The sequence below is a fragment of the Amphibalanus amphitrite genome, unplaced genomic scaffold (assembly GCF_019059575.1).
Source record: "Amphibalanus amphitrite isolate SeventyFive unplaced genomic scaffold, NRLGWU_Aamphi_draft 000438F_arrow, whole genome shotgun sequence".
NCBI lineage: Eukaryota > Metazoa > Arthropoda > Thecostraca > Balanomorpha > Balanidae > Amphibalanus > Amphibalanus amphitrite.
The window spans coordinates 5,739-28,903 of NW_024881932.1; the positions used below are offsets into that span (position 1 = coordinate 5,739).

At 52.8% G+C, this 23,165-nt stretch overlaps 2 protein-coding genes across 4 annotated transcripts; both read left to right on the plus strand.

Annotated features, from left to right (window-relative positions):
• Positions 1 to 1,526: 1,526 nt before the first annotated feature.
• On the plus strand, positions 1,527 to 6,241 carry LOC122391468 (cathepsin E-like). Its single transcript, XM_043385391.1, has 4 exons — positions 1,527 to 1,605; positions 2,475 to 2,571; positions 4,487 to 4,651; positions 5,221 to 6,241. The coding sequence occupies exons 2-4, from the start codon at positions 2,479 to 2,481 to the stop codon at positions 5,986 to 5,988; spliced, it is 1,026 nt and encodes a 341-aa protein (XP_043241326.1). The 5' UTR covers positions 1,527 to 1,605; positions 2,475 to 2,478; the 3' UTR covers positions 5,989 to 6,241.
• A 2,657-nt stretch (positions 6,242 to 8,898) lies between these two features.
• Positions 8,899 to 23,112, plus strand: LOC122391462 (nucleolar protein 6-like). Of its 3 annotated transcripts, none has more exons than XM_043385381.1 (13): positions 8,899 to 9,041; positions 10,359 to 10,666; positions 11,000 to 11,322; positions 11,657 to 12,176; positions 12,559 to 12,669; positions 12,921 to 13,061; positions 13,438 to 13,926; positions 14,516 to 14,794; positions 17,682 to 17,825; positions 18,681 to 18,913; positions 20,232 to 20,322; positions 21,277 to 21,552; positions 22,282 to 23,112. In XM_043385381.1, the coding sequence occupies exons 2-13, from the start codon at positions 10,397 to 10,399 to the stop codon at positions 22,810 to 22,812; spliced, it is 3,408 nt and encodes a 1,135-aa protein (XP_043241316.1). In that variant the 5' UTR covers positions 8,899 to 9,041; positions 10,359 to 10,396; the 3' UTR covers positions 22,813 to 23,112. The 3 variants fall into 3 exon arrangements, with proteins under 3 accessions (XP_043241316.1, XP_043241315.1, XP_043241314.1); XM_043385380.1 differs by having other exon boundaries at positions 8,899 to 9,029; XM_043385379.1 differs by having other exon boundaries at positions 8,899 to 9,025.
• Positions 23,113 to 23,165: the final 53 nt, after the last annotated feature.

Consider the following 23,165-nt stretch of genomic DNA (forward strand, 5'->3'; position numbering starts at 1 on the left):
GATTTTTCGTATAGCTGCTCCTCTATCCTTTCTTGATGTCCACTGAAAATTTCAAGTTTCTGTGATTTTTGGTTTCGGAGATATGACCTTGTTTTTCAGGTCATGTCATGACCCAAATGGCCAATTCTCAACATCTTGCGTTTGCCATGGGTCTTGCGAGCTTTTGACACCCTGATTTCGGCCTTTTTTGCCAGTATTACCTCCCACCTATCATGGAACATGTTGTTCGACGATGTACAGGGGTCAAGGTCAGGGTCAAGGTCAACCTAGGTCATCTAAGATAATTGCGTTTTAGGCAAGCTGAATTTACTTTTTTGAATTTTTTTGACTGCATTTTTGGTAAAAGCTTCTCAGAGCATGATTTCATGTAATATGGACCCAAAAACAATCGGTGCACACATCAGTATACACACAGACACACACAGACATACAAACACATATAATTGACCTTGACCTATCTTGACCTGAAATGACCTCAGCCGCAAAATTCTGGTCGGGTAGTGTGACAAAGAGGTTCTAGCTGGCCTGGCACCAGAAAACAGCATCGTCATCGGTATCTGATAAGCAGCGCACTTGATATCCAACGGTGACCCAAAACAGCAACATTTTTTAGTTTGACCTGACCTGGAAGGTCAATGACTGACCTGAGAAGGTAAAACTGGGTATCATTGGATTTGTCTCTTCCCAAAGAATCTTTTTGGTCTTTACCGCTAAGCTCTATCTCCAACAGGAACAAAATGGCGCGGGGGGGGGGTGGCAACCACCCCCCCCATGTGCGTTCTAGGATGGGAAAATGGCATGTGCGGGCGAGGGTTAAAAATTCGTAGAAAAGTTTGTTGCCCTCAGGGTATCTAGAGCATCTGTCAAGGAATGCGTAAACCAAAAATGAGCCTAATCGGACTTGTAAGCCGGCGGTCAGAGCCCAAAATGTGAACTAGCAAAAATGTCGATAATTTTTACTTTGACCTGACCTGTGACGTCATCGGTGACTTCGAGGTCAATGGAATTAGGATTCGCCCGAGTTTTTCCAGGACTATCAGACGCCGTTAGAATTTTGACAATCGGCCCAGTAGTTTCGGAGTTAGGAAGTGAGCTATAAATAGCCCCCCCCCCCCCCCAGTAGGGCGCGTTATAAAAATATCCCAGTTGGGCTCGGGTTATATAATCATGCTCAGAATTACTGTAGCTCATCTCCAACACGTAACTACCACTATCTTTTTTTCACATTTCGTACCGCATATTGCTGTCCTCAGCAGTGACCTGGCAAGTTCAGAGCAATGCGCCATGTCCGGCCCACCTCAGTTTCTGCGGCTACCTTCGGACACCTGGCCCACAAGGTGCCGGGCGTTTCCTGCACGCCCCCCCCCCCCTCGGCCCCACCCCGGCCAACGACATGTGCAGGCGCTCCCGTAAACTTGTACGAGTATACTTATCAGTGTGTGGGCGTCGAAGACGAGCCAATCAATGTAGGAAGTGCCGAGAAGGCCGCCTATAAAACTGTCCTGGGCCGCCAAGTCTCCACTCCTCCGACAGGTCACAGCTCGCTCTGAGAGCCGAGAGGTCACAGTTGGGTTTGACAGGTCGACCACACACCGCTGTGCATACGTAAGTCTGTACATGACTAGACTACGCAGGAGCTCCGCCAAAGCGGGGCTGCGAGCGAACAAGCCCCGCGAATTCTTGGTGTGTGTTGTAGACTCCGCAATTTTCTAGACGCCTATATAAGTTTTTTAGGGTTGTCAGTTGGTTTGATGTTTCCATATATGTTCGTGAACAACGTTTGTTTATTTCTTTATTTGATAGTTAACGAAATCCTTCATTCAAGGCCACATGTTCGCGAACATTTCTTGATTGTTCATGAACCTTCATAAATGCGTTATCATATCTGATACCTTTCACGTTGGTATTCTCATGCAGTGACGTACACGGTTGCAGGATGTTTTATATAATATAAAAATGCACCAATCTTATAACAAGCAAATATAGGTAATCGTGATGTATAATGATTCTTGCAACGCTGAGGCTTAAATTGTGCATTCCAGACCTGGCATGACGTCATATAAGGCATCACTGACTAAGGTCGTTTGGTGCAATAGTTTTTCGCCGGTTGAGTCATCAATTGCCCGCAAAAGAAATGCCACATCGAATGATATTCAGTATGACATCCTCCACGCAGTTTTATCACCCGCGTGGCTTTGACCTAAGAACCTTGACCTAAGGTCAACATCCTAAAGCGGTCTGACCCAAACAAGAATGAAAACTTTCGGACTTACAGACATTTAAAGTTAGGGGTTAGGAGTTAGGGGCAGATTTTGCACCCACCCCTCCCCAAGCGGTGCTGGGCTAACTACTGAACACAAGACTTCGGTTGTAAAATACACCCCAGTCATGCACGGGTTAGGTTGAACATGCCTGCCAGTAGACAGCATTGCAGGATTTGAGTGCAGCCGAGCGTTTGTCTGTTTGGTTTTCAGGAGGATGTTGCGTCTGCTGTTGGCTCTGAGCTGCGCGGCCGCTCTGAACACGGCGCCGGGCACCGTCTATGTGCCTCTCAGGGATGTCTTCCAAGCCGTGAGTTCCGCCCAGGGGCATGATGTGACAGCCTGCTTGTCATTATCTGATAGTTTTACTTTACATATGACGGTGATTTATAATTGAGCAGTTGGTCGGTTTCAATGTAAAAGAATAGTGTGTGGAACATGATAGGGGGTGGGGTAAAGAAGGGTAGCTAAGAAATGTCCTAAGCCTACGCTTCATTGGCCGCAGGGATTCCCAAGTAAATGTGCCTAATAGAAAGGTCCATGTTTAGTCGACTACAGAATGATGTTCCACTTTTCACGGGCCATTATTTACCTGGAGTGGTAGGCTGTGCCGCATCACACAGGCTGAGTTCACAGATTATAGCTTTGTCCCAATGCTCACAATCGACACGCTTAATTGCGTGATAACGGCACAACTTAGCGCTCCGGTCAACTGATAGCTTCTGAGGAGTGGAACATCATTATGTAGTCGACTATACTCGTATTAGCTCTAACTTTCCTGTCGATGACTTTTGTCTACGTCTGGTATAAAGTGACGGATTTTGACCATGAATAAAATGAGACACGTTTCTGATTAAACAAAAAATCGCAGGGCAAAGTGAACCACTGTGTTGGGGGGAAGTGGTCCACTTTGCCCCATTTAGCCAGAATTATGCTGAACTTTCTAGTTTCTGGTCCGCTTTACCCCATTTTCAAATATTTTGTTTGATCACGCATTGCAGACAACATGCGCCGAATAACAATTGCTGCTTAACGACGCAATTACAGCCATATAAATGCATTTCCGAAGTACAGACGTTCATGAAAATAAAGGCATAAACATGGTAGCTATGATGACATTTATTTTGTAACACTGAAGTTAGAAGGGAAATTCAAAAACGCACATTTTTTGCTCTAGAGCGAAGGAACTCACCCGGATCAGGCTGCCACTGCAGGTGAAAGTGCGTATATGGGAAGCACTTCTAATGGCTATCTAAAAAATGGATAGCGCTGCTAATACGTACTTACTTACAACAGGGTGGGTGGTTCGCTTTGCCCCGGTGGTCCGCTATACCCCACTTTCCCCTACCTATCTCATAAAAAGCGAGAACAGTGAAGTTTTTTCACGCTACAGTTTTCATTAGCGTAACAAAGGGGAGGGGGAAGGGCTAGCTCAACTTCAGTGAACAGGGGAAGGGGTATCAAGAATGGCAAAAAAACGTATGACGTACCTAATTTATGGACGGCCCCATTGCAGAAAATTGAAATACACATCTTTTGGACGAATGTCGTTCTAAACACTCAAACATCGGTTCATAGGTAAACATAACACACTGAATCGGAAAAGTGCACCCGTGACCTATCTGTGTGCCCGAGGTCATCCCATGTCATGAAAGGTGAACGATATTTTTATACTATAACTTTTGATAAAGACGTGCTATGACGTGCGGTGAAACACACCAGATTTGTTCAGCTCGACGACATTGATCGACTGATGTGCAACATGACCCTTTCCGGTCAAGTCTTAGTCTTATCATTTGTCAGATTTTCAAAATGATCTTTTAATGTCGAACTGCCATTCATTCAACGCATCTTGACGAAAGGAACACGATGCCGGCATAAACAGTGTCGTCTCTTTCCTGAGACACAAGCTATTTCAGAAAAAAAACTTTTTTTTTTGTAAAAAAACGTTTTTTTACATAACAATGTTGACTGTTGTGTGTAAATTTTCGCTCACGGATCGGATATCTTTGGACAAATGACAGGCTCGGATATTTTTGGACGGACAGAGGAGAGGGCCTTGTCAAATTCAGAAAAAGACACGAGAGGCGAGAACTGTCGTTGAAGGTCCCACCTGTCATAAAGCTAAAAAGCATTGCAGAAGTAACGTTGCCCTCTTCACCAAATGTAATGAAGAGCGGCTCGGGGTTGGTGACGGCACTGACTGGCCCGTGGTGCCGTTTCAGGGCCAGCAGTTTTTTGTCGGTGATCTCGAGGTGGGCACTCCCGGGCAGCCCATGTCGGTCATTGTCGCCATCGACGGCCTGACGTGCCTCAACTCTGTGCGATGCTCGGACCCGTACTGCACCAGCCACCGGCAGTACGACGCCTCCGCCTCGTCCACTTACCAGGTGAGCCGGCCGGCCGGCGGCGCCCTCCCACTGAGACAGGCGCGCCGTCAACTGCTGCGGGCTGGCCTGGTTTGCCGGGTTTGCCCTCTCGGCATACCGAGGACATCGCAAAGCCGAAAAGTAATGGACATTAGGGGTGCCATTGCGGTCTGGGCGGCCATCATGGTGCTCCGCCGGGGCTGTGGCCGCCACAGGGACACTTCGGTCGGGCCACACGGCCCCGCAGCAGTCACCGAACCGCACAGCAGTGAGCTGTGCGCACCGATATGGGAGCCGCTCCGATCGGGCGATGGCGACCGTCGGGCCCGAACAGCAGCCAGGGGGTTTAAGGTGCCGAGGAGAAGGATTTGTGTGAGCTGAGGATAGAGCGGAAGAATCCGAAATGGATAGCGAAATGGATACCTTGCTGTGATGATTAACGTACGTATATTCTCGATAAACACTTCGTTGCAGTCTACTAAGCGTGCTAAAGTAGCAGTTATTACATTGTCACAGCCTGCTGCGGCTACAACACTTGGCTGCCGCAGTTTTTCAGCCAGTTTGTGATGTAAACTGACGGTCTTCCACAGGAGGACGGCACTCCTTTCGACCTCCCGGGAGGGCTGAACATCAGCGGCGTGCTCTCAAAGGACTCGGTGAGCCTGGGTGGAGCCACCGTCAGCGACGTGCTCTTCGGAGAGGCCACGTCCGTCTGGAACCAGTGGTCGACCGACGCGCCCAACGACGGCGTGCTCGGTCTGGGCTTCAGTCCGGCAGCGCCGTCCATCCTGGACGCCCTGGCCGAGCAGGGAGTGATCGCCGACCGGCTGGCCGGCATCTGGCTGGGCCGGGACGGCGTCGGCGGCGAGCTGACCCTGGGCGGCATCAACGAGCAGCGCTACACCAGCCCGCTCACCTGGACGCCCATCGTGGACAACATGGTGTCGGCCGAGAGCGTCACCGTCGGCGAGGTGAGCGTGTGCGCCGCCGACTGCCGGGTGGGCGCCACTTCCGTCAGCCCCTACTTCTTCCTCACCATGCAGATGGCCAAAACCATCAACGACGCGCTGGGCGGCACGGACATCGGCCAGCCGGGCGTGGCGGCGCTCGACTGCGCCACCCTGGACACGCTGCCGCCGCTGGAGCTGGTGATCGCCGGCCGCTCGCTGCAGATGAGCCCGCGCCAGTACACGGTTGTCATCCCGCTGACCGGCGGCGAGAGCCTGTGTCTGTCGGGCTTTGTGGGCCTGTCAGAGGTGCCTCCCGCCGACATTACGGTCGGCACTCTGTTCATGCAGCAGTTCTACGCCGCCTACGACATGGACAACATGCAGGTCGGCTTCACCGACAGTGCGTAGGGGAGGAGCTGCCGCTGGATCTGCAGCGCCACCGGGAGTCGGCAGCACGGAGCCGCTGGATCCAGCGCCACCGGGAGTCGGCAGCACGGAGCCGCTGGGCCGTCCGCAGCTCTGCGTGCCTCCATCATGGGTGCTGTACTCTAGGGTGCTTTACCGGACACATTTAATTAATTCATTTTAATGGAATGTTGGCCTTGTTAACTTCAAAATGCTATCATACTTCAGATACTTTGAATAAATGAATTATACCAAATCCTATGTGTGGTAGTTTCCGCTCTCACATATCAATGAGGTTTGTTGATAAGCGTTTAGAAAGGCCTTTAAATTAAATATTCATTTGCTTTAAATTAAGAATAAAGTTAAAATTGAAAAAACGATATAGAGCCCAATTTTCAATTTTAACTTTATTCTTAATTTAAAGCAAATGAATATTTAATTTAAAGGCCTTTCTAAACGCTTATCAACAATTGTCAATCTATATATACTCAACATCAATGAGGTTTGTTTAGGCCATGCTGTGCTCTGCGTGATAATTCAGGAAATCACTTGTAAGTTCGGTGCTTTATCGGATTTTACGTGTGATCGGTACGCAGAGCAAGTTCAGCCAATGGGAAATACAGTGGGACGGCTACATTGAGGGGCACGTCCGTTCACTGTTCAGTCGAGGAAATTACACGGATGACACGGATGTTCAGACTGCAAGAAATCACGGACGACACGAATGCTGAGTCCATGCAAACGTATGAAAGCACTGGCAAGTCCAGAAATAATGGGAGGCACACAAAGGTTCTCCAATTTCCAAACACATCCTTGGATTTCGCTTACTTATAGGTACCTCACAATGCAGCTAAAACAACGTTCCTTATAAAAAATATCTTCTTATGCAAGGGAGACGGCGAAACTTTGCCAAGTTTTGACGCTGCGAACGGAGCAAATGCCCTATAAATGCTACCCTTGGCCCTGCCAGTGAACGTAAGTGTATGATAATTCACGGAAGTTCTAAAAAAGCAGAAGGCGACGTAAATGGTACCTACCCCTTGGCTCATAAGTACCTACCGAAATACCGATGAACCGCAGTATAAAGTTTGTGTAGGTATTGTAGGGGAGATCCGTGTAAGACGCCCAGGGTCGGTAAGAGGCCCCATCGCTTTTTTTACCAAACCAATAATGTTATTTATTTTTTAATGTTCTCGTAAAGCAGAAGCCCTCTTGAAACAACAACTCACGAAACCTGAGGTATCAGGTGCGTCGCAGCGACTTTTGGTAAGTCTATTTCTGTTTTTGCCCCTTTACTTGCTAGATATATGCATCTTTATCACCCTTACATATCTGAAAAAACAATGGCTATAAACTACAATCTTATCTCATCGAAATTGTCACATGTTAGCTTCAGAATAGACCCTGTTCTGGTGCGCTGCAAATGTCTCATAAACCATAAATATTGTGACGTTAAAACACTGCATTTTTTTAAGAGGCCCTCCCTTCGAGGATGATAAAACGCCCCCCGATAAAAAACGCCCCCGATGATAAAACGCCTGCACCTGCGGCAGGCGTGGCATTCTTTTTTCAAGGAGTTTGTTTTTGTTTCTTTTTTCTGTTTCTTTTCTAAGAGGTAATAGGTACAATTTTCGTTGGTCATCAGCGTTTGGTTGTGCTAGTTTTCGCATTGTTCGAGCGCTTTGGAAGTGTTTTTGGTTTCGATAACACCGTATTTGCTTAGCTTTTCGAAATAAAAGGCCTTGCAGCTGTGTTCGCAAAGCGTCTTTTACAAGTCGACTTGACTTGTGAAACACCCGGGGGGGGGGGGGCGTCTTACCATACCCATAGTGTAAGAGGCCCTTTTGCAACTTTTTCCAAAATGTTAAAGTTTACGGTTTTTGTACCCCCTAGATTCATTTTGAATGCAAATATGTATGGGAAAATGATGCATGCTCACAGCGCATGCACACGTTTGCTCTTAAATATTATCAGTTGTCTAAAAATAGCAACTGAGCTTAAGGGGGGGCCTCCTGCACCACTCTCCCCTACATATGTACATATGTATTGCGCATCGTTGTGGTTTCCAAATTGAATCGTATTTGGCTCTCACCACAGAGTCAGGACAAGACAAACGTGACGCTGTACAATGTAAAAATAGACATGAATGATGAAAGTAATGGTTGATGAAATCCGCGTACCTATGGAAAAATGATAACTGCCTACAAGTGATGTTAAAACCCTTAGATGACACTCGGCGCTGATAAGAAGAACGATTTGCTTCGGCTTTCGGTCTATGTTGGGGAGAGTACCTATCACCTCTCGGACTCGATTTCTAAATCGTTTCACGCACGCCTCCCTCCGGTCGGTGGGGAGGTCGTTCCACGCTTGGATCGATCGCAGCGGTATAAACTATAAACTGGCGCGTCGCCTCCAACTTACATCTCCGCGTCTGCAGAGCGGAACCAGCGGATACGCGTGTATGTCGCGTTATTTATAGGTATCTTGTATGTCGCTCGCTCACGTCCGCAGTCGATAGGTACTCTAAAAGAGCGGCTTCAGATTTTGGGGCGCATTTTCTGTGTTAGTGAGCAGCCGGTGAATGAGGAGGCAGTCTTAGTAGCTCGGACTTAACCCGCGCACCGACGGGGGTCTGCGCCAACTTAGTACCGACGGGGGGGGGGAATGAACTTGAACTTGAATTGAAACTTGCAACTGTAAGCGGCAGTTCTAACTGCCGTGAAGGAAATAAAAATAAACATAAAGGAGAATATGGTACCACTGAAGGCGGAATGCTTCCAAATTTTCATTCATATATTGCGCACCTGCGTCAAAAAGAGGCATGTGATTTGGTGTGTAATCCTGTTCGAAAATCTCTTTTGCACTTTGATATATTTCTCGATTTCGTTTGTTTCCTAGCAACTTCCTGCAAAATAGTTGGTTGCTAGGCAACGGCGATCATATCTGCAGCTGTAGACCTGGGATTGGTTTGGTCTGAACATAATTTCATCACTTTCCTGAACTTTGTAACGCACGCACTGCACGCGTGATACCCTCCTCGGTAGGTAAGAGAAAATGTGGGTAATATAAAATATTTATGAAATATTGTACTTACACTGCCTCGTTATCCCAGGCAATTTGTTTTTTACCCTGGTAGGGAGGAGGATATGGTATTGGAGATAATGTATTGCTGCTTGTGTTTGTGTTGATTGGTTCTAGTCTTGGCTAAAAAGGTTAAAAAATACGTATTTTTATATGGTACATTCGCCTACATTAGGTCCGATCGCCAGAGTGACTGTAGCAAGGATTTTACATGTGGTTCTTTGGCCTCCTGATTTCATAACTGATAGTTATTCATGGCAAAGTCTACACTGCTGGCGGAGTCTATCAATTTTCTGGTGACTCTGACTCTGACTGACTCTGGCTTCCAAAATTGTCTCTGACTCTGACTTCAGCTCAGATTCCAGACGTTATTCTTAAAATCCTAGTGCAGATGTCTTTTATTTTGCCTGAAGCCATCCTTTGTGCATTCCAAACTCCAAAGCCTTAAATTGCAATGAGATGCCTTATAAATAACGTGCAGAAATTGAAACAGGTTCCAGAGAATTCATTTTCTTCTGCTTCTTTCTCTCAAAATGCTCTTACAAGTCAGGATCTTAGGATCTCGTCAGGAGTCAGGATCCGGAATTTGGCCTTTTTTCAACAATTTTTTTTTAGGTCAACTAGTGTAGGATCCCCAAGCAAACAGGTGCAGGGCATGACATTGAGGCTTAAGCTGTGCACTGTGCAGTGTTAACTGTTAAGTCCAACTCTGAAGTCAGAGTCAGTAAGATTTTGGTGACTCTGACTCTGACTCCAGACAGAACTGTTGAGTGTCGATTCCAGGTGTGAGGTGCCTCTGACTCTGGCCCTGACTCTGACTTCACATCCCTGCAACCAGGTAGCAAAGCATCCAATGATCCGTGCAATATTCACCATCACTGTCATTCACATACTCCTCCGACTCCACCTGCCCCTCCGACTCCACTGGCCATTTTGCGTCTCATGGAATAAAATATGAAGTGAATCAACTCCAAGGTTGAGTGATGTATTGAAAGTTACGTCATGATAATAGTTGTAGTGAAGCAGTGCAGTGCTGGGCGCAAAATGACCCCGCAGTCGGCGCGCCCCTAACCCCCAACAAACAAACAAACAAGCAGTGCAGTGCTTCACTTAGGAGCCTTAGGAAAGATTTCAGGCAATGGTAAATCAAATATTTTAGGTTAAGTGGTTGTGTATCTGGTTTCAGGCCGAAGCCTGAAGCCTGATGCACGACCACTGTGACGTTTCTGTCATTCTACGCAGACTTCCCTTCACTTCTCTTGTAATTGTGATGTGTTTATGCTCTTTCTCAGTCGCGAGCAGTGCCGCTATTTCGCCACTCAGTCCAGCCATGGAGCTGACAGAGGCGGAGGACGACCCGGCCGCCGCCACCACTCTGTCGGGCTCTGAGAGCTCCGACATGGAGGGCCTGTCCGCGGAGGAAGAGGAGGCAGAGGCAGAGGGGGAGGAGGAGGCAGAGGAGGGAGCGCCGCGGAAGAGGGCGCGCACAGCCGAGCTGCGCCGTCCGCCCACGGCAGAGGAGCTCATCAGCCTGCGGCAGACGCAGAACCTGTTCCACTCGAACCTCTTCCAGCTGCAGACCACTGAGATGCTGGCTGAGGTGAGACGGGGGCACTGGGAGGGGAGGGGACCAACCCAGACATGTGAGGGGAGCTGGGAGCGGGGGTAGAGGGGAGACAGAGACTCCTCTGTCCCATCGCAAGGCATACAGCAGAGCTGATGGGTGCCTTTGGGCAGACTATGGTTATGTAATAAAGGAGGCAGGATTAGAAGGAGACACAGGGATTTAGGGAAAGGTTTGCAGTATGAGAGGCTGCTGGATAATATTTCACCATTATGCTGTTTGAATACGTCTCCATCCTAACTGACCTAACTGACTGACGTTAATTTAAATCCTGACTGACATATCTCGGCGCTATTGTTTTCCGTGCAGATCACGCCGTCGGAGAAGCAGGCCTCCTCGCTGTCTGCCTGGCTCTCCGAGCTCCGGCAGTGGCTCGCTGCGCTGCCGACGCGCCCGTCGCGGCCACTGCGCCGCCAGCCCTGGCTGCAGAAGTCGGGTCTGGCCGTGCCGCTGCCGGTGACCCTCCCCGAGGAGCCGGCGGCTGACCAGCTACCGTTCGGGTTCGCGCCGCCGACTGCCGTGACTGAGTCGGGCGCGCTGGCCGCCGGCGTCCTGGAGAGGGGCGGCACCGTGGACCTGCTGCTGGAGATGCCGCCCAGCTGCGTGCAGACCGGCGACATCGTCAACGCCAGGTGGGAAATAAAGGAAAGCTGGGAGAAGGGGAAGGGACCAGGGAGAGGTGGCAGTGTTTCGGGACTATTCTGGTTGGTATGTTTGACGGTCGTAGAGAGGATGCAGTTAGGATGTAGTCACTTCGGGTATGGTAAAATGTGATGCAAAAATATTAGCCATTGGATGACTTGTTGAGAGGATTTGACAGAAATGTACGTCGTCGAATAACATGTTGGAAAAGTTTGACAGAAAGGAAGGTGTAAGTTATTGAATGATCTTTTTAAAATTTGAAACTGAGCTCGACGTGTCAATAATTCAAACCACCCGCCCTAACTCCCCGCTCTGTGCCCACAGGTACGCCCGGAAGCGGGCGCTCTACCTGACGTTCCTGGCGACTCGGCTGCGCTCCTGTGAGCTGGTCTCCTCCTGTGAGTTCACGCTGCTCGGCTCTGACCCGCTGCGTCCCGCGCTGCTGCTGCGGCCGTCCGCCCGCGGCGCGCGGAAACACTCGGTCCGCCTGCTGCCCGTCCCGCCGGCGGGTGTGTTTCCGCCGGAGCGGCTCGCGCCCACCGCCTCTGCCGTGCAGAGCAAGTGGCTGACGGGCGAGGCGGTGCCGCCGCAGCGCGAGGCGCCCACGCCGCGCTACAACAGCGCCGTGCTGGCGGACGCGGCGGCTGTGGAGCTGGCCGACTGGTGCCGCCGGAGGGTGGACGAGGCGCCCGCCGCGCGCACTGCGCTCAGGATGCTGGCGGTGTGGCTCCGGCAGCGCGGACTGGACCGAGGCGCCGGCGCCGTCGACCTCGGCGTGCTGACGCTGTTCGTGCTGTGGCTCTTCCAGGAGAGGAGGCTCTCCAAACTGATGAGCGGCTATCAGGTGAGGGAGCGAAGAGGCAGATAGAGAGGATAGATCAATCCGTTGTGAGGGAGTAAGCTAGAGTTCTGTGGATGGAGAGAACACACACAGAAGAAGAGGAGAGAACACAGTAGCATGCAATACCTACCTCCTCATAACACCATTATTCTTGTATAATGTATATCCCCGCGTTATTTCCACACTCGTTGTTAATCCCTCATTGACTTTCTAATCTCCCCAGTGACTATGATCTTCCTCGGGCCCCGATCACCGTATTATCTTCTTGTGCTCATCCCCCTTAGCCTTGTTATCTCCCTGGCTGATAATATCCCCAGGCAGTAAGTCGAGGTACCACTCTCCCCCCACTCTCCCTCCATTGACGGACCTCCGCTCTCCTCTGCAGGTGATGCGCAATGTGTGGGTACAGCTGACCAAGACAGACTGGGCTGCAGAGGGCATCACGTTCGTGGCCAACCCGACCGGCCACCAGCCCGCCCTGCAGATCTTCAAAGAGGTGAGGAGGAGGGATTGGACCAGAGCTGCTGAGGATGTAAACACTAAACTACATAGTGTGTAGGCTGTTGCAAACTTCGCTGAGGTTCAGCGGTTTTTGATACTTGCATCACGTCTATGACTATTTCTATATTTTCCAGATTGGCTGTAGATTGCAACATTACTTCTATGCACAATTTTGTTCTTAAATTTCCAGTTCTCGGCCCTGTTATGTTGTCCCACAAACGCACCTCTGCTCTTCCCGGTTGTCAGAGTTTCGAGGTGGTGTTGGTGGCGCCATCTGGGTTTCTGAACGCCGCCTGGAGCGTCAGTGGCGCCACCTATTCCCGGCTCCGGGATGAGGCGGCGCGGGCGGTCGCCTATCTGGATGACCCGGACGTCGACAGCTTTCAGGTGGGGCTGTCGGTGTGTGGATATGTGGGTGGGAGGAAAGGCTGAGGAGCAACACTCCTTTTGCTGCCTGCGGTATTTTCATTTCAAGATACTTAAGCTACCTGAATTCTAGTTTAGGGTAGTACGTTTTTAGGGTAGTATTCTACTTTGGGGTAGTACGTAGTTCGCTGTAGTTGCTACAGCTCTAGTACAGCCGATTTTCACATCACGTACTCTTTTCATAATAGCGCTAGATATATCTGAGCTTGTCACAATTGTCCGTTCTTGATGTTCAAAGTGTAGGGATTGCCATCTATAATTGTTTGCTACTATGATGGTTATCGTCGATCGCTACCGTTCACCTCACTGACACCCCCCCCCCCCTTCCCTTCCACAGGCGCTGTTTATGACGCCGCTGCCGTTCCTGGAGTCTATGGACCACGTGTTCCACATCAGCACGGCGCCCCTGACCGCCGACCTGACGCCGTCGCGCGACTACCCCTGCGGCGGACTGCAGGCGGTGCTGCCGCGCGTGCTGGACACCCTGCGCCGCGGTCTGACCGACCGGGTCCTGCTGCTGGACACGGCGCGGGTCCCGGACCCCGTGTGGACCCCGGCGGAGCCGCCGCCCGCGGACCCGGACTCGCTGACGCTGGGCGTGAGGCTGAGCCCGGAGCGACTGACCAGTATCGTGGACAAGGGGCCGGACTCGGAGAGCCGCGAAGCGTCCGCCCAGTTCCGCCGCTTCTGGGGCGCGCTGGCCGGCACGCGCCGCTTCCAGGACGGCAGCATCCAGGAGGCGGTGGTGTGGCGGGCCGAGACGCTGCTCGAACACAGGATGGTCTGCAGGCAGATAGTGGCACACCTGCTGCAGCTGCACTTCAGGGTGAGCGGGAGCAGGGTGAGCGGGAGCGGGAGGAAATGGGAGAATATGAGATAGGCACTAGTCGATTATAGAAGGAGGAGAGGAAGCGGTTGAATTGAACTTATATATGTGGTTTGCTTTTTTGGTTCATTTCTAAGGCTGGATATCTTCCACACATAGTCATTTGCTGAATATTATTCGGCTGGTAGATAACGCAAACATAATTGTTCCTTACCATTATCGGAATAGCGTTGAATCATCAGAAGACTTCATTGCGTTATCATGCAGGTCACAGTTCTTGTAACCTGGCCCTTGTCCTTCTTTTCAACCCGATCCTTCCTCGTCACTGTCCCAGCCTCACCCTATCACCCCCTCTGACTGCCCCTCCCTCCCTCAGGTGCCCTCGTCTGCGCTCCGGTACCCGGCCGACCCCCCTCTCCCCCCTCAGGTGCCCCCCTCCGCGCTCCGGTACCCTGCCGACGGCCCGGAGTCCATCACCCCCTCTGACTACCCCCTCTCCCCCCTCAGGTGCCCCCCTCCGCGCTGCGGTACCCGGCCGACGGCCCGGGGGCGGTGTTAGTCTATCACCCCCCCCCCCCTCTCCCCCCAGGTGCCCCCCTCCGCGCTGCGGTACCCGGCCGATGGCCCGGAGGCGCTGCTGTCCCAGACGCGCCAGCTGCCCTCGTTCCCGTACGGCGCGGGAGAGGAGGCAGAGCTGGCCCTGTCGGCCGCCTTCGGACGTCTCTCTGCCGTGCTCCGTCGGCTCGAGGGGATCCCCCTGGCCGTGGCCGCCGTGCTGGCTACGGCGCCGGCGCTGCGACACGCCGCGCCGTTCCCGCCCCTGCCAGAGATGTGGCACGCGCTGAGCGGGAGGACAGTCAGAGAGGGGGTGAGTAAAGGGGGAGGGAGGGGGAGAGATGTGGCACGCGCTCAGTGGGAGGACCGTCAGAGAGGGGGTAAGTATGGGGGAGGGGAGGGATGAGAGGGCCGGTTCCTGGATATGAGGAGAGAGTGAAGAGGTAAGGGAAGCTCAGCTTTATGGATAGATGGCTGGAGACTAGTTGGTTTCGAGGGAGTTTGTACGACTGTAAGGAGACGGGACTGTGATTCTGTGGATCAACCGGTCCTAATCTAGTCATAAAAACATGCGTGAGGGACTTTGAAATCAAAGGTGGACGTGAAGTCTGTTGCCTATGACCAGCGGCGTATTTAGAAAATCGCGAAGGGGGGGGGCCAAGGGTTTGGAGGGCGCCACCTCACCCAAGGAGGGCGCCATACGGTCGCGAGATAAAAAATCGCTCAGCGGGGTGGGGGGGGGGGGGGGGGAGGCGTTTTTTACCATGCCACCAGTTTTTTTTTGCGTAACCTCGTATAGGTCGTGCTGCATTGATTTTGCATCGTGTGTATTCTTTATACTCCAGGTCACAAAAGGTCAAGTGTTCTTGAAATGCTGCGCCGAAGGCGCGCGAAATTTTTGAAAACAACCTTTTCCTCCGCTTTTTAGGCACGCCTTTTATACGATCACCGCTCAAAGCTCCTCTCGCTCTTTTACCAAATTTGAAGGTGTAAAAAATACCTAAGGTTTGGTCGGGCCGCTGCCACACAAACTGTATAGAAAGCTTGGCTCATGGGTGTCGATGTATAAAAGTTTATTGGCGGTGGCATATCTACGCACCAGATCACCGTATCGGATTGATACCGGAGCGCGAGATGCGTAAACATCATCCAAATTACCTCAGACCAGCCTTCATAGCCTTCTCACAGATGCATACAGTGTACCCACATAACCAGTTTCAATCACCGAAACTTCAGATGCCCATGCTGTTGCGGCCGAACCTGTTGACAATACTTAATCGTAATCCATATAGATGCCATGATGCACGTAAAGTAGGATCAATCCGTTAAGACCAAAGACGTGTTTTATGCATCGTAGAGCGTATATAGTTTTGGTAGGTATAGGTACTTCATTCATTGTTCTGAATGCACGTTCATTTGTGGCAGTTTTCACAGGCAAGACATCAACTATGTGCAATAGAACGACTAAGTTGAAAAACATGCCAAAGGAGTAAATAAATGATAAGAGGGCAGCGATCAACGGATGTTGCCAATAGGTAGAAGGGCTGCAATCCACAGGAGGGCGCTAATAGGTAGGAGAGCCCCGATCAACATCCCGAGTTTCGATAGTAGGGCACCGATAGGTAGGAAGTTGGCGAGCAGCAGGAGGGCGCCAATGGATAGAAGGGCAGCGATCAACAGGAGGGCACCAATAGGTAGGAGGGCCCCGATCAACAATCAACAGGAGGGCGCCACCAGGTAAGAGGGTGGCGAGGAACAGGAGAGCACCAATAGGAGGGTGGCGATCAACAAGAGGTCGCCAATAGGTGGGAGGGCGGTCATCAACTGGAAGTCGTTAATGAGCGGAAGGGTGACGATTAAAATGGGGGGTGGCAATGGTGAGGAGGGCGCCTTTGCTCAAGAGGATGACACGAACAGGAGGGCGTCTGTGCGGAGGGCGCTGGTCAACAGGCAGGTACCAGTGGATAGGAGGGCGGTGATCAACAGGAGGGTGCCAGACGCCAGTGGTTAGGAGGGCGGCGATCAACACGAGGGCGCCAATAAGAGAAGGGCCCCGATTAACATTCAACAGAAAGGACTAGGGAACCAATAGGTAGGAGGGCGGCACTGAACAATAGGGTGCCAAAAAGGAGAAAGGCGGCCTTGAAAATTTCACATGAGGGGGCAATAGGTAGGAGAGCGCCAATAATTATGAGGACGCCGATCAGCAGAAGGGCGGCAATATGTAGCAGGGTGGCGACCTACAGGAGGGCGCCTTCGGGTGAGAGGGCGCTTATTTACGGGACAGCGGCTTACATAGGCGACCACCGTTACGCTTAGAGAGCTACAGCCTACAAATGTGGTTGGAGGGCGCCCGAGGGAGCCCTCCAACCGTATTTGGAGGGCGTATTTGGAATGGGCGTCCTCCGAGGGCGCCCTCCATCCGTATTTTCCCTGTAAACACATTCGCGATTGGAGGGCGCCCTCCAGTCGCGATTGTTTTTCGATTCGATTATATCACAATTGCATTTGCGATTGGAGGGCGCCTCCGGCGCCCTCCAATCGCAAAGGGCGCCTTCGGCGCCCAAGGGGGGGGGGGGCCATGGCCCAGTGGCCCCCCCTGCCTACGCCCCTGCCTATGACTGTTGTATCATGTCACACCCAAAGGGGTGTCAGCTGCTGGAGCTAGCCGTATATGACGTCACCCCCGTCCCCCGCAGGCCAATTAGCTGCTGGAGCTGGCCGTATATGACGTCACCCCCGTCCCCCGCAGGCCAATCAGCTGCTGGAGCTGGCCGTATATGACGTCACCCCCGTCCCCCGCAGGCCAATCAGCTGCTGGAGCGTCAGACGGAGCTGCCGCTGCCGTACGCTCCCGTCTGTGACGTCACCCCCTCTCTCACAGGCCAATCAGCTGCTGGAGCGTCAGACGGAGCTGCCGCTGCCGTACGCCCCCGTCTGTGACGTCACCCCCTCTCTCACAGGCCAATCAGCTGCTGGAGCGTCAGACGGAGCTGCCGCTGCCGTACGCCCCCGTCTGTGACGTCACCCCGTCTCTCACAGGCCAATCAGCTGCTGGAGCGTCAGACGGAGCTGCCGCTGCCGTACGCCCCCGTCTGTGACGTCACCCCCTCTCTCACAGGCCAGTCAGCTGCTGGAGCGTCAGACGGAGCTGCCGCTGCCGTACGCCCCCGTCTGTGACGTCACCCCCTCTCTCACAGGCCAATCAGCTGCTGGAGCGTCAGACGGAGCTGCCGCTGCCGTACGCTCCCGTCTGTGACGTGGTCGTTCAGCTGGAGATCAGCGGGAAGTGGCCCGAGGAGCCGGAGGCCATCCGACGCGTCCGCTCGGCACTGCACCTGCAGGTGGGCACGCTGGGGAGAGAGACTTGGGGAGGCTCACCCTTCTGCTTGAAAGAAAAATACATTGTCAGGCAAATCACGTACGCTCTTTTTCACCTTCTTTACTGACTAATATCGTCTATGGCTATATTCTGAAACGGGTGCTCACATAAATATCAATTTGCTGTCACGTTCTTGAGTTTGGAGGTCACAGTTTGGCACATGACGGCTACGGCGGCGGTGACTATATTTTCTCAGATCTGTTGATTTGATTGGTTTCGGTCTTCGTCCTCCGTCCGCCGCGACTGTGTGTATGTTTGTGTGTGTGTGTGTATGTGTGTCTGTTCCTCGCAGATCCGTGAGGAGCTGGGCGGTCTGGGTCTGACATTTTGTGGTGTTTGTGTGTTTGTATGTGTTTATATGTTTGTGTGTTCCCCGCAGATCCGTGAGGAGCTGGGCGGTGTCAGTCTGACGTTCTGTGGTGTTTGTATGTTTGTATGTGTTGATATGTTTGTCTGTTCCCCTCAGATCCGTGAGGAGCTGGCCGGCCTGGGTTTGACGTTCAGTGATGTATGTTTGTTTGTATGTTTGTTCGTATGTTTGTCTGTTCCCCGTAGATCCGTGAGGAGCTGGGCGGCCTGGCTCTGGCGTTCAGTGGTGTTTGTGTGTATGTATGAGTTGATATGTTTGTCTGTTCCCCACAGATCCGTGAGGAGCTGGGCGGTGTCAGTATGACGTTCTGTGATGTATGTGTGTTTGTATGTGCTGATATGTTTGTCTGTTCCCTGGCAGATCCGTGAGGAGCTGGCCGGTCTGGGTCTGACATTTTGTGGTGTTTGTATGTTTGTATGTGTTGATATGTTTGTCTGTTCCCCGCAGATTCGTGAGGAGCTGGGTGGTCTGGGTCTGATCGCCTCGGCCCGCCGCGACTGCGTGCTGGTCATCTACGACGGCTACCTGTTCCGACTGTGTGTGGCCTACCCGCGCGAGGCAGCCATCCTCCGGCTGAGGAAGCAGCCGGAGGCGGCCGCCGAGCTGGACAGGCGCACCGGGCAGCTGCCCAAGCTGACCTCGGCTCTGGGCGCGCTGCAGAGACAGTACCCCGCCTACAGGTCAGAGACAGTACCCCGCCTACAGGTCAGAGACAGTACCCCGCCTATAGGTCAGAGGCAGTATCCCGCCTACAGGTCAGAGACAGTACCCCGCCTACAGGTCAGAGACAGTACCCCGCCTACAGGTCAGAGACAGTACCCCGCCTACAGGTCAGAGACAGTACCCCGTCTACAGGTCAGAGACAGTACCCCGCCTACAGGTCAGAGACAGTACCCCGCCTACAGGTCAGAGACATTACCCCGCCTACAGGTCAGAGACAGTACCCCGCCTACAGGTCAGAGACAGTACCCCGCCTACAGGTCAGAGACAGTACCCCGCCTACAGGTCAGAGACAGTACCCCGCCTACAGGTCAGAGACAGTACCCCGCCTACAGGTCAGAGACAGTACCCCGCCTACAGGTCAGAGACAGTACCCCGCCTACAGGTCAGAGACAGTACCCCGCCTACAGGTCAGAGACAGTACCCCGCATATAGGTCAGAGACAGTACCCCGCCTACAGGTCAGAGACAGTACCCCGCCTACAGGTCAGAGGCAGTGCCCCGCCTACAGGTCAGAGACAGTTCCCCGCCTACAGATCAGAGACAGTTCCCCGCCTATAGGTCAGAGGCAGTATCCCGCCTACAGGCTACAGGTTAGCGGGCGGGGAGGGGGGGGGGGAGGCGCTCTGCAGAGGCAGTACCCCGCATCTAGGTGGGTGGGTGTGGGATGGGGCGGGGGGCGCTGCAGAGGCAGTTCCTGGCCTATAGGTCAGCGGGCGAGGGAGGAGGGGCGGGGGAAGTACAGAGACAGTTCCCCGCCTATAGGTCAGCGGGCGGGGGGGGGGGGGTAAAGAGACAGTACCCCGCCTATAGGTGGGTGGGTGTGGGGGGGGGGGGTGCGCTCTGCAGACAGTGACAGTACCCCGCCTCTAGGTGGGTGCGAAAGGAGAAGGGTGGGAGCCCGGTGGCTAATCTTGTGTCTCGTGTAAATGGATGGATGGCGCTAGCTTTCAGCGTGCTGGGGAGCCCTGGCGATTTGTGTTTTTAGTCTCAGTGCGTCAGACCGTTTAATAGCAAACCTTTCGTTCTGTGAGATCTTGTGTCAGAGCTGTCGGTCGTGCTTTTCGGGCTGCCGGTTAGATTTTCAGTGCATCGATGGATCCTCTGCCTCTTTAGCTCTTCCCTCTGTTGCTTTATGTCCTTCTCGGTCCTCCCCGCGCCGTGCTGACTGCTGTCTGTTTCAGCGCCTTGGTGCGCCCGGCCCAGCGCTGGCTCTCTGGTCCTCCCTTGTGTGGCTTTATGCCCTGCTCATTCTGACCTCCTTCTGTGTATTTCTCAGCGCTTCGGTGCGGCTGGCGCTGCGCTGGCTCTCTGCCCAGATGATGTCCGACCTGGTGCCCGACATCGCCGCCGAACTGCTCATGGCTCAGGTACGACGTCTGCCATATGTACATATGTGTGCGTATGTGTGTTTGGGTGTTCATGGGGTTTGCGTGAAGTGTGAACACTTATAGTTCGTTTTTTTTTTTCAAAAGGACGCTGGCTCCAAGTATGTTTTTCGAACAAGCACGTGTTTTAGCGAGCAAAACGAGCAAAAACTGAACCTGAGAAAATCGAACGTCGACTAATTTTAACATGTGATTTCTTCCCGATAATTTCCATATGGGCGTTTTGGAAGCAGATATGATAACAGCGGTGACGTCATGCTGTCGAACATGTATTTCAATTTAACTTATGACTATCATGGACGGAACCGCTCACTCGATTATAAGCTCGGCAACAGTGAAAAACTAAGTTTCACTCAAATTCGTTGACACTTGTCCCACTGCACGGGCATTTGGGTGCCTGCTGCCACCAGTGACGTCATCATAGTATGTTCAATTTTAAGAAACAATTTCTCGCTACTTACCGTGCAAAATTTGAAATCGATTATTTTTTCGGTAAGAAATTCTTGGCCAGACACTGAAGCTGCCAAAACTCACGTGAGAGCTTCGATATTGAACTTTGAGCCAGCGTCCTTTTGAAAATAAACGAACTATAGTATTTCTTATGATATGATGTTTGTGTACGGTGGGCTGGGAGATTCACTCCCCGATTTGTGATGATCGCTGTTGACGTTTGCTTTTCTCGAGAATTTATACAGCTGTTGAATACATTTCATAAGGGGACAGAAACTCATTCAAATGTTCGTTTTGTCCTGTCAGTAGCTCATCCATTGAGCAGTTCGCCCAGGTCACTGTCACTGTGGGTGAGTGGTGTCGGCAAATGGCATCCTTATTCGCCCTTCTCTCATCTGTCTCTCCGTCTGTCAGGTGTATTTGGGCAGCGGCATGTAACAGAGATAAGAGGTAATAATCTCTCCCCCCCCCCCCCCCGTCCGTCAGGTGTATATCGGTAGTGCGCCGCTGCCGGTGCCGCAGCAGCCGTCGGCGGCCCTGCTGCGCTGGCTGCGGCTGCTGGCGCACACTGACTGGCGCCAGCAGCCGCTGCTGGTCGGGCTGAATGGCGAGCTGACGGCCGAGCAGCAGGCCCCCCTGCTGGCCAGGTTCCGCACGGAGCGGGACCGGCTGCCCGCGCTGGTGGTGTTCACGCCGTACGACGAGACGGGCACGGCTTGGACCCACGAGCGGCCCACCGCCGTGGTGCTGCAACACGTACAGGTGAGGGGGGAGTGGCATCGGGGGGGGGGGGGGACCTGACCGGCCCACCGCCGTGGTGCTACAGCTCGTACAGGTGAGGGAGAGGGTCGGAAAGGGGTGATGTTTGCTGGATAAGCATGAGACGAAGAGTGTCGATGCTTTAGTAAAATGTGTTGAAGTTCTGAAAATTTAACTTCTGGTAGCCTCAGTGCTGGTCGAACAGCTAAATGAAATAAAATGTTTTCTTGATTTTCGACAAGTTTTGAAGCACAACCAGTTGCTCCTCGCTACACTCGCTGCCCTGGAGGCGATTCTCCCCTTCCCCTTGGGCTCAACTGGCTGCCAAAAGTTGGCACTGCAACGGGCGTGACCCAAGATGAGCATCTGAGCATAATATGTTTTGATTGTGAAGTGGGGACAATGCCCACTCAGATAGCACGCTATTAGCCGTTTTCACGACGGCCATCTGTACACATTTGGTACACATCTGGTGCAGATCAGGTGTAGATTTGGTCAAATCAGGTTCAGTGCGTCTCTTAGTAGCTATAAGCTAGAATTGCACTAACTGCTTATATGCCTGCTTTGTCATATTATCGGAGTGCATCATCGATTAAAACTCTGAAATAAATTAATAAAATAAAGATATTTGCTGTAAAAGAGATTAGGTGCAGATTTGGTCAAATCAGGTGCGCTCGCCGGAAAGCCCGTCGCGAAAACGGCTAATATCAATGTTGTCTGCGCCATTCTCAGAAACTGGCGTCGTCGGCTCACGAGCTTCTGACGGCTCAGCTGAACGCTCCACCGGCCTCGGCGGACCCGCTCAGCGACTGGCGAGCCATCTTCCGGCCGCCGCTGGAAGCTTTCGACATCCGTATCCGGCTGCGGCGCAAACAGATCCCGCGCCGCCACCAGGCGGTCGACCCGGCGGGGAAGCAGTCGCGTGCCGACCCGTACTCGAAACTCCCGTACGAGGCGGTTCCTGCCGCGGAGTTCGACCCCGTTCAGCGGCTGGTGGCGGAGCTGCGGGCGGCCGCCGCCGGCTGGGCGCTCGTCTGCCACGACCGCTGCGGAGGCGATGTCATAGGCGTGGTGGTGCGCCCGGACGCGCTGCGCCCGCGCCCGCTGGCGGCGTTCCGCTGTGAGGGCGACATGCCGGCGGGCCGGGGCGGTGCGGAGGTGGCCCCCAATGTGGCCGGGTTCGTGGACCTGGCCAGGACGCTGGGCGGTGAGCTGGTGGAACACGTGGAGCTCGAGGCCGACAGGCTGACGGCGATGGCGTAAGTGGAAGGGGAGCGTCCCTCAAGAGGGTCCTCACTCCCTCATGAGGGTTCTTACTGAGGAGGGCTGGTCTTCCCAAGCAGACATGCGCTGGGTGGATCGGTTTTGAAGAACATGGTGGGAGGAGTGCGTGTGTGTGTTTTGGTACATGTAACGGACGATGTTCTGCCCTGAACCTGGCGAAATAAGAGCCAGCGATGCAAATGGTGTGTCGTTGTTTTGGACGGGTGTATTTTGTATGAGACTGCCAATGGGTCTGTTCTTGGTCTGCGAAGTGGACAATACACCCCCTTCCCATTCAAAGAACACTTTTATGCTTTAAGTCGGTGTATTTGGCGTGGTGGTGTCCATTCGAT